This window comes from Amphiura filiformis, chromosome 5 (assembly GCF_039555335.1).
Source record: "Amphiura filiformis chromosome 5, Afil_fr2py, whole genome shotgun sequence".
Taxonomy (NCBI): Eukaryota; Metazoa; Echinodermata; class Ophiuroidea; order Amphilepidida; family Amphiuridae; genus Amphiura; species Amphiura filiformis.
In genome coordinates, this window is record NC_092632.1 from 49,716,045 (window position 1) to 49,727,721 (window position 11,677).

General features: G+C 38.5%; 1 protein-coding gene across 1 annotated transcript; it reads right to left on the bottom strand.

Annotated features, from left to right (window-relative positions):
- Positions 1–10,431: 10,431 nt before the first annotated feature.
- LOC140152252 (uncharacterized) lies at positions 10,432–11,010 on the bottom strand. Its single transcript, XM_072174556.1, has one exon. The coding sequence runs from the start codon at positions 11,008–11,010 to the stop codon at positions 10,432–10,434; it is 579 nt and encodes a 192-aa protein (XP_072030657.1).
- Between the last annotated feature and the right edge of the window lie 667 nt (positions 11,011–11,677).

The following is an 11,677-nucleotide window of genomic DNA, read 5'->3' on the forward strand; positions in this document are numbered from 1 at the left end:
GAGAGAGTATATAATGACATATTTTAAATTTGAAGGAAATCGTACATTAAGCTTTTAAGTAAAACATGTCTTTTGAATGGAACAAGAAAAGTACAACCCAAATAGTATTCCGCTAATTGGGTGGAGTTCCTATGAAAACGCATTGAAAATGCATAGCATATTAAAAGTGTTACATTAAAATGACTTTCTCCAACTGTAATAACGTTTATTAATCTAACATTAAGTTCCAACTAATGCTCACAACAAAATTTAAAAACCTATGGGTGGGTATATTGTCACGTTGACTCGCTGCAATGTGTCTTACTATTTCCAACCGAACAACGCACGACTAATAAAGAGAATCACATTTCCACAGCACGTTCAGATACTTACCCTGTTTGTTGTTTGCGTCCAATTACCCGCCTGTCAGTGTATGTACAATAAGAGGCAAATTCCCCTGACTGAAATCATTAACTTGACTATTTGTTGACCGCTATATGCTTGTGAGATATTCCACACCGTCAGCAGGTGCATCTAAAGATAACACCAATGCGAGAAAATGAAATTCAGCTGCATGAGGGATCAAAATTTTCATTATATTTTTACCTTTATAGTTTAAAAAACGGGTTGAACGGATCATGTCGACAATGCCTTTAGCTACTTATAGCCTTGTCTGTGCCCAGTATTTAAAGGGTATTGTCCTCTTGAATACCCTATAATGTGAGCTATTATTTTCAATTTGGTTGACCGTTAGTGATATAAGTTGATTTAGCAAAATCGATATTTCCAGCTAATTTGAGCTAACTGCTGGTGGGCCATATCTTCCAATTACAGCAAAATAATGATCCAAACAAAAATGCATGTACATTTATTTGACTATTACTGAAACAGCAGTTAGCAATAGCTGCCACAATACTTCAATCTGCTTTGAAAATTAGCCTGTTATTGTGTACATTAAACTAAATTTAGCTTAAGATATTTGCTTACAGGAAATAGTGCGAGGCCTTTTGGGCTTCCAAAAAGTACACTTTGAATCACCGACTTTTTTAATCCGCGGTTTTGCGTTTTTCTTTACAAATTACCGTATTGAAAACGGAGTAACCGATGAAGTATCAATAGTTGAGTTAAAGAAAGCCCGACATTTTCTAAAATTAAAGTGGACCAGGTCACTCAACAGAGACCAGACGAAATGAAGAAGACAAGTAAGACCATTTTGGGTTTTGAAATTCCAGTGGACAATCGCATTAATAGAGAATATCGTTTTCTTTTTTTGAGAATTGTATTTATTTCATTCCTCTAGGCCTTTTGTCGGTGCCTCAATGAGCCAATTCTAGGCGGCGAAACTAAAGGAGAAACTGACAGTTACGTTTTGTTGAGGTCGTTATAAAGTTGTGTCAAACTAAACCCAACGAGCTGATACGTTTTCCATTATTAACATTTATCAATACGAAAAGTAATTGATTCATCGTACATTGACCGTTATTTGAGACATGCCTATTGCGTATTTGCTCAAGGTCTTCTTGATTTGATCTAAACCGAAACAAACATACATACACGAACGCAAGGAAAATGGCTTAAAGCCTTAATATAAAATTTCGGTCAAAATTTTATTTCAATAGTCTTTGCCAAATATTTAAAAATATTACTAGTAACAACTGTCAGGAAAGTTTTCTGGTCATTTTAAGCCAAAATAATGATAGTTTAAGCGTTTCTTTTGTTGGAATACAAAACTAAAATAATCATGATCAATTCCTACATAATGTACAATGTACATTATGTAGGAATTGATCATGATTATTTTAGTTTCAAGATATCTAAAATGTTCTTTACATGTATGTATTGTTGTATTATACATTGTGCTTGAAGTTTCTAAACATTCTCCTAGACAGGTATTTGTACGTCTAATGTTCACATATGTACGATAGCAACATAGTCTTGCAAAAATATACCTTGGATATAAAGCCGCATTGAGATATATATAACAAACGTAGTTTTGCCCCAAAATGGATCAACCAGGAACTTGACAACAAGGTAGACCACTGTCATATCATTACCATTACTTATCCATCTTGTAGATCAAGTTGGCTAGTTAAATTATGAGTGTTTCTTCTTGCCCGAGTTTAAATGCTTTGAGCTCTGACATGGGCATGTAATTTATTAATCTTATTGTTATATGTATGTATGAAATACTAGTATCTAATAGTTTGTACGATGCCAGCAACATTTATCAAATACCAGTTTGCCTTTTATCCTCATTATGGTAACACTATTCCTCTTCTATCTGCTCAGTCCAAATATTTAGCCCAATTTGTTCTAAATGAATACAAAGGACGCCAAAGGGTTGGACGCGTGCGCGAGCCGCGGGTGCCGTTATGTGATCTGTCTCGTCCAGGTGGCAGGGTGCGATTCCTGGGGTGTGATGTCGAATATGTTGTTAAGACCTGCAAGTTTGGTCTTATTTTCTTCCAACCATCCTCATTATGGTAACACTATTCCTGTTCTATCTGCTGAGTTCCAATATTTAGTCCAATTTGTCCTAAATGAATACATAGGACGCCCAAGGGTTGGACGCATGTGCGAGCCGCGGGTGCCGTTGTGTGATCTGTCTCGTCCAGGTGGCAGGGTGTGATCCCCGGGGTGTGATGTCGAACATGTTGTTAAGACCTGCAAGTTTGGGCTCATTTTCTTTCAACCTTTTATAAATATAACATATATGCAAAATCACAACATGTATTCATTTGATGAATCTGTGTGACTGTCACTTTCTAGAACGCAAAGCCTTTGCTTATGTCTTATTTTCAGTTGCCCGCCTGGACCTGACCATAATTTTGGCTCTACAGCCCACAGAGATAAAGGTTTCATGAGAATTTATTGAGCATACAATGTAAGAGACGTTCACTTGGTCATATAAAATTGATTGAATCGAGATAAAGATAATCTGATTAACGACAGTAATATCAATTTGTTTTCTTAAATATTTCAATTGCGGTGATCTTTGTCGTTGTATACATTTAACACCAGGACACCCCTGTAAGCCCTGTTGGTCATTACTTCAACCTCCCTTTTACCCACTCTATCTGTGATCCCACAGAGCATCGAGTCTGTATGCAACAGCCCGACACTGTTCGTGTTAGCAAGGAGACGTTCAGGATAGGCGACCCCGTACCACCCAGCCGCATGATCTGAAGATCCAGGAAGGAGATGATAAACTTGTACTTTAATAATATTTTTTGCATTATTCCGCATTTTCCCTCCCCTCAATTTTCATTTAGTTTATTTATCTACTTTCTGTTTTTCAATCATATTTCATTATAACAATTTGTTTCTCTTGAGTGCAGGCCAAGACTCTTATTCCCACTCATATTTAATTTGTCTACATGCCAGCTCAGTGGAAGTGTGCGCATGTCATCCCTTGCTACAAGAAGGGTGATAAACATTCACCTGGAAACTACAAGCCCATCTCTCTGCTGTGTATTATGTCAAAAGTGATGGAGAAGCTCGTTAGTAAGAAAATGTGGAAACACCTGGATGAACATCATCTGATCTCCCCTCGGCAGTTTGGTTTCAGGGCTGGTCACTCTACATCAGATGCTTTGACATATGTCTCTCAATGTCTTGCCAACTCACTCAACAACAGAGAAGAAGCACGTGTCGTCTGCCTTGACATCAGCAGAGCTTTTGACCGTATGTGGAACACTGGTCTGCTTGAGAAACTTTCTGCACTAGGGTTTTCAGGTACTCTTCATGCTTGGCTGACGGACTATCTCAAAGATAGGTCACTGAAGGTCGTCCTGAATGGGAGGGAGTCTGGAACGAAAAGAATCAATGCTGGGGTATCCCAGGGCTCCATACTAGGCCCCTCCTGTTTATAATCTTCATCTCACAAGATCTGAACAACCAGTCAATCTTGTACGCAGATGATGCTACCATTATGTCCTTCATCAAATCCAGAGAAGATAGACTTCCTGCTGCAGCATCTCTCAACCGGGATTTGGCCAAGATCGAGACATGGGCTAAGACATGGAATGTCCTGTTTGGTGCTGCCAAATGTAAATCTCCAACCGAAGAGATGCTGATGGCAACCATCCACCACTTCACTTTTTCGGTGTAACTCTTGAAGAAGCTGACAGCGTGGACTTTCTAGGTCTTACATTGAATAACAACTTGTCCTGGAACCAAGTAGTCACTAAAATGTCTAAGACAGCCGGTCAGCGACTGGGACTCCTCAGAAGAGCTTCGCCCTATATTCTACCTGCACAGAGAGCCATTATCTACAAGGCCATGATACGATCAAAAATGGAATATGCCAGCAGTGCTTGGACTGGTGCAACTCCCACCTCACTAGCTCAGCTTGACTCCATCCAAAATAGAGCTAAGCGTGTCATTGGTCTGCCAACAAATGAGTATGAAGATCATCGTATTCAGCCACTGAGCCACCGCAGGGCAGTTGGAGCAGCCACCCTCTTCCATCGTATGTTTTACAAGGGGCCCCTGAGTTGTTATGCCAGCTGATGCCAGACATCCATGTCCATGACCCCAGGTTGCGACGGTCTGTGAGATCCCATGACCTAGCAGTGGAAGTCCCAAGATCAAACCTTGTCAGCCATGAAAGATCATTTCTACCATCTACAGCCCAATTATGGAATTCTCTACCTGCCCAAATTCCAGCCATTAGATCGAGGGCCAGCTTTAGCAGGGAGGTTAATCGCTTTCTGGGTGCATCCTCGTCAGCAGCTTCTGAATGATTTATTTGTCTCTGCTGTTAATGCCCAGTTATGCCATGTCGTAAAAAAAAAACACACAAAAAAACCACCACAGGATGTATCAAAATAATTGGTATCCATGAGTTTTCATGTTTATTCACATGCATGCATGTTCTTTACAATACAGTAATGGGTCATATTGAAATGTCCACAATTGATAGTTTTAGTACAGGGCACCAAGGGGTGATTTTTGGTTTTGGATCTTTTTTCCTACATTAGTGGAACCAATGTTTTTTTGGCATCCTTACACCTCAAAGAATAAAACTGGAATAAGTTCAATTTTTTTCTATGCCCCCTATGCTTACCACGAGAGTTCCAAGGTCATGATGGGGCCAAAAGTTAATATCTGTTTTATCATGCTGTAAATATATCTCAAATTGTTCCGCTTATTGCTAGGAATAAAAACGTCAATTGTCATATTGCACTAGGATGCGTAGTTCAGGAGTTATAGAGTAAATAAGGTCAAAATGTCAAATATCTCATGCACAGAAGCTAAATTTTCAAAATGTACCGAATAAATCGAAATTTGTCTGAAATTACCCCTCTCGGCAAATCAAATAGGAAAATAATTTATTTGAGAAATATATAACCTCAGAATCAAATGAAATCATGGGTCAAATGTTATGCTTGTACATATTTCTATTGGACTTTGGCTGCATGAAATCTAAAGGGGGACATATGACAATACAAACATGCACTTAGATTATGAATTAAGTATATGTTTGATATTTCTAATGTTAATGGGAGTAATTTGAGACCAGTTTTGATGAAATCGAACTATTTTGTAATTTTGACCTCTGTGTATAAAATTTTTGACATTTGACCTACTAAAAGATTCGACCTTATAACTCCTAAACTAAGCACCGTAGAAAAATATGACACTTGCCTTTTTTATTACTTGTGATGAGAGGAAGAATTTGAGATACATTACAATATGGTGGGACTATTTTAAAACATTTCCCCCACAGTGACCTTCGACCCCTCGTGGGAACCACAGGGGGCATAGAATCCCAAACCCATAGCGCCATGTACTATTTAGGCCTCCATCATTTCGCTGTCCATAGCCATGTGAAACTGTTGGGTACCCATCATTTTTGATACAGCCTATATAATTTGTTTACATCTTTTCCTAATTTCAATTTATTCATATTATATTCCCCTAGGCTAGGCCCTTTCTTTTTTTATTCTCATTATTTATCATTTTCATGTAATTTCTATTCAGCAATTGGTCTATTCAGCAATTTGTATTCAATTATCCTTACCTCATTTGCATTTTTTTATCACACTTCTCTCAACGTATGCCATCTCACTTCCTGTCCCATTTGTGTTTATTATTATTTTTCTTTCATACTTTTGTACCGGTGTCTATAGTCCACGTCCCTCTGTCTTGACTGTGAAAATTCGCGATATACAGTCATGGACAAAAGTTTGGAATATTTTTATTTTTTGCATAGCCCTGTTTTTAAGTGCAGATTTCATACCATCAATGACCTGTCAGCCATGCAAAATGGGTCACGGGTGTTTGGCAAGCTCTTAGGTACCATTCCATATCATACAATACGTAATGTAGGACAATGGCATCTTATGCCTGACAAATGAACAATCAGGCATCCCTTCGCAGTTGTTTTAGCGATATGATTCATAAGCTGTTGGCTTTTGCATTACCGTGTGAAGAAACCAGCTTTACTTTGTTGCATCTGTCTGTTGTATATACGATATTTTTGATAATAGGGTGCGAGTTGAGCACATATTTATACGCCCGCGTCATTGACTCACGTATTGGTGCCGCTTTAGGAATTACATAAGGTGCCGTTTTAAAATAAAAAAAAAAAACGTCGTGAGACCTCAACTATTACACCTAGACCAGGGTCAGGTCGGCCCCAAAAGACAACCACCAGGGAAGACTAATCTCTCCTGAGACTTTGCCGCAATGGCCGCACGAAGTCTGCATCTCGGCTACGAACAAAAGAAGTCCATTAACGCGCCTGTTACCAATAGACTGGTTAGTGCAGGTTTTCTCGCAAGACGACCAATAAGAAAGGTGATGCTTCTGCAAAGACATCGGCATGCGCACTTGCTTTGGTCACATAGACATAGAAATTTGACAGTAGGCCACTGGCGTAATGTGATCTTCAGTGATGAGGCCTGGTTCCCCCTCTACAGACAAGATGGCCGATTCAAGGTCCGAAGACAGGTTGGTCAAGCCCTGCTTGCGGATTGTATCCTGCCTAGAGTCCAGGGAGATGGTGGTGGAATCACAGAATGGGGAGCATTTCACAGTAGGTCGAAATCACACCTGTACATGCTAGAAGGAGACATGAACCAGGACCAATACCTGCATGTTCTTGATACAGTTATGCTTTCGTTTGCAAGAAGAGACTTCGGGAACAATTTCGTGGTCCAAGATGACAACACCATTACGCATAGAGCCCTACGCGTTAGGGAATTCCTTGAAAATGAGAATGTAGAACACCTGGACTGGTCGGCTTTGAGCCCGGATATGAACACTATAGAGAACTTATGGGCAAAAGTATCCCGAAGGTTTGGTAACATGGACAACCAACTAATCACCCTGCAGGAACTAAGACATACCCACATTGCTTGCTGGCGAGATATTCCACAAGGAAACTTGGCAAACCTGGTCGAGGGAATGTCGCGTGACATGACCTTGAGCTGACAATGGGTGGACACACCAATTAATATTGAGTTGTGTTTTCTCACGCAAGAGACTTATCTCAACATGTCACAGTGAGAGTTTAAGTTTTTGTTTAAATGATAAAGTTTGCTAGTGTCTATAATCTCATTTTGTGATACAAAGAGACCGCCAAAAAGTGTTGCGATTATGTGATCCTTGTAATGCGCTTCCTCAGGTGATTCTTTGTTTAATTGACAAACTGTGTGATGTAAACATCAAAGGACATTTGTATCTTTCAATTAAATTCAATTGAGCACTACTCCAGAACAATAAACATGTTCCCAACATGATTGGAAACTCCATTTGATACAAAAATAAAAATATTCCAAACTATTGTCCATGACCATGATGACTGTAATACAAATTTTATGGCAAATTATTAAAATTGATATTTTTGATATTTTTGATATTTAAATGATCAATCTAATGATATGTGCTTGACGTTTATGCAGCTGTGAGTTAAAGCCGACCATCATTTAAAATTGTTTACCTTTAGTATGGAAGATATACATATAAAAAGACCTGAAAATCTTAGACAACTTTCCTAGACAAATTTGGGCTTTGAATTTTTAAATAATTATGTTTAACTTTCATTTCGTATATGAAATGTTTATAATATCAGCACTAGAATAGTGATGGGGGACAAAGAAAAAAACCTTCAGCGAAAAAAATTCCATTCTATGCACACGGAACAAGAATAAAGGGTCGAAAAAATGTAGATGAAATCCAAGGTGTTCGCTTGCGGCTCAAACCGACGCTTCACTGGTACATTCTGTATTGATTGTCCGCTAGGTTCAGCGCAGCATGCCACTTGGTCATCTTGCTTATTGGAGTGACATTTAATAAACTCCTCAACAAAAGTTCGGAAAGTTTTTTCAAGCATCTGTATCTCCAAATATTTGTGACATATTCATATCGTGTTGCATATCACTGGATAGCTAAAATACTCCCCTTTACAATGACACCCCATTTGAAACATAACATTTTTCTCGGCTGAGTACGCGCCTTGTGAATGTAGTGGGGTCTCAAACAGAATTTGCCAAATTGACCATTATTCTGTTTTCAAACAACGCTAGCCACTAACCTCAATAGCGGTGGAAAAACCACATGCAGCCACAATAGTCAGGCACCTTCTCCCCATGCTGCTCACCGACCTGATTACACGTTACTGTGGGATGGAATTCCATTCTTCAACAAGGATTCGTCGCAGGTCATTCAATGTGGTTGCATGTGGGCTTCTCTGGCACGCACAGCACGATCAAGCTGGTCCCACAAGTGTTCAATCGGGTTGAGGTCTGGCCCCCGGGTCTGGACTGCTGGCAGGCCATTTTGACTCTACTCCCATATTCTGTAGGTAGTCGTTGACTACCGTGGCTATGTGGGGCGAGCGGTATCATCTTGGAGGATTGCATTAGGTCCCAGATTATGAAGTTATGGGATTGCAGCTTGCTGCACAGAATAATGATCAATTTGGCAAATTCTTTTTGAGACCCCACTACATTCACAAGGCGTGTACTCAGTCGTGAAAAATGTTATTATTTCAAATGGGGTGTCATTGTAAAGGGGAGTATTGTAGCAATCCATGCAACACGATATGATTATGTCACAAATAATTTGAGATACAGATGCTTGAAAAACTTTCCAAATTTTTGTTGAGGAGTTTACATTGTAAAAGCGATAAAGAAATAATGCTGAAAAGTGGTGTCTCTCAAACAAATTAATGACAACACCATTCGTATCATATGTTTCAAAGCATGCAAAGTAACGCTAATATCAACTTATCGTTAAGAATTTTGGTTTAATGTTTACTCAACAATGCTTACTTAGAGATAAGGCATAACAGTAATATTTTTGGCCATAACAGCTCTAAACACCGCTTAATAAAAGATACTAATAGAGTTAAATCTAAGAATATTTTTTGTTTTGTCTATCATTGAAAATGGAACATTAGGTTCATCTTAAGTAAAATAAAAAAAAAACCATTATTGGTCTGCTTTGGTCCGTTGGATGCAGGCTGCATTTATTCAGTTGGATTTGATTTGCATGCAAGTCATGCCTTACACGACTTTCAAAAGTCACTCGCTGCAACCATGCTTGAAATAAGTAAAATAGCCTTTCATCGATAATCCTTGAATCGGTTGAAATGATGATATATCATGGCATGAGAAACAGGAGTACATGGTAACATTTTATAAATGGCTCAAATTGGACCAGACCAACCAGTTCTCTAGACAAGAAACTGTAGAGATTGCATGTATTAACCTCCTTCTTTGATATAGCAAGAAAGATTTCTTGTAAGGTGCTGTGATTTATTGCAACCATTAACCCTTCTTCGTACGTATACCTTTATAAGAAAGGAAATGTTTAAAATGTAACGATATGCTTAAATACAGCATTACCATTTCAATATTAATGTCTTAAATGTGAGTAAACAGAATGATAGCCTCATTTAAATACTTGATACCATACCATATTGGTATACTGAATAGTCCATTGTGATACACGTGTTTTCCTTTGTAAGGAAGATTGTTTGTGATTCCACGTAAAGCTAAAATAATAATAATAATAATATGGAGGCGCTTTTAAGTGCATAAACAAAACATGTCTCTATGCCCTTTACAAACAAGAAAATAAATGCTATCTTAAACTACAAACTTACACTACAAACAATAAATACATATTAAATGACATTTGAAATAAATAAGTGAGTTTTGAGTTGCGATTTGAATGAGTTCAGAGGTGCTTGACGAATATGAATTGGTAACTTATTCCATAGTGTGGGAGCGGCAACTGAGAAGGCACGCTTAGCATAAGAAGTTGAAAATCTTGGTGAAACAAGTTGGTGTTGTGAACTAGAACGAAGTGACCGAGGTGGATTGTAAAAAGAAACAAGTTCAGCAATATATTCCGGTGACTGACCATTGACGGCTTTGTATGTAAGAAGTAGAATCTTGTAAATGATGCGTTTGTGGATAGGCAACCAATGAAGTTGTTCTAAGACCCTGAAATATGATCAGATTTCTTTGTTCTGGTGATGAGACGCGCAGCAGTGTTTTGGATTCGTTGAAGTTTGTCAATCTGAGCACAAGGTAAGCCATAAAGAAGTGAGTTGCAGTTGTCAAGATGAGATGTTATAAAGGCATGGACAAGTCGTTCAGTTTGGGTATTGTCAAGATATTTCCTTATTTGGCTGATCTTCCAGATGGCATAAGTAGCAGTACGACAAATGTTTGTAATATGATTGTTCAGAGAGAGTTTATCATCCACAAGGATGCCCAGATCACGAGCCTCAGGTGAGGGTTCAATGAGTGATGTACCAATTGTTACAGGAGGAAGTCGAGCAGAGTTAATGAATTGGGAAGTAACATGGATAAGTTCAGTTTTTGAATCGTTGAGTTTCAGTTTGTTCTGAATCATCCATGCCTTCACATCATCAATGCACTGTTCTAGTCTTGAAAGCACATTTGTTGTTTCAGATTTCTTAAAAATTGTGTATATTTGAGTGTCATCAGCATATTGCATTTTCTCTAAACCGTGAGCATTGATAATATCTTCGACGGGAGAAATATACATGGTGAACAGCTGTGGTCCCAAAACGGAGCCCTGCGGGACTCCACAGAATAACATGTGTTTATCAGAATCAGTGTTATTAATATTTACAAACTGAGAGCAGCCAGTCAAATATGATCTAAAAAGGCAAGAACAATACCATGAATTCCAAATCTCTCGGAAAGACGCTGTATCAGAAGTTCCTGATCAATCGTATCAAACGCAGCGCTAAGATCTAAAAGAACTAGCGCTGCCTCGTTGTGTTTATCAACTGCACGTAGCAAGTCATTCATAACACGAACCATAGCAGTTTCAGTTGAATGAAACTTCCGATAAGCAGACTGGGTTATGGCATGCAGATTATTTGCTTGCAGATGTTCATTCAACTGTTTTGACACAACACGCTCTACAATCTTGGAGACATAGTATAGATTAGAAATTGGTCTATAATTACTGAGACTCTCTTTGTCCAAGTTACTCTTTTTCAAAAGAGGAGTTACATGAGCAATCTTATATGAATCGGGGAAAATACCGGAGGTAAGACTTAAATTTACAAAAACATCATCCGCCTTCCTTTAAATTAGACTTGTTGCAACTTCGATAAGCTAGAAAATATCAATGTCTTGTAACATTTCGCAAATTGGAGAAACGAGCAGAAAAGTTTAAATGTGCGGAAAAAAATTCCAAATGT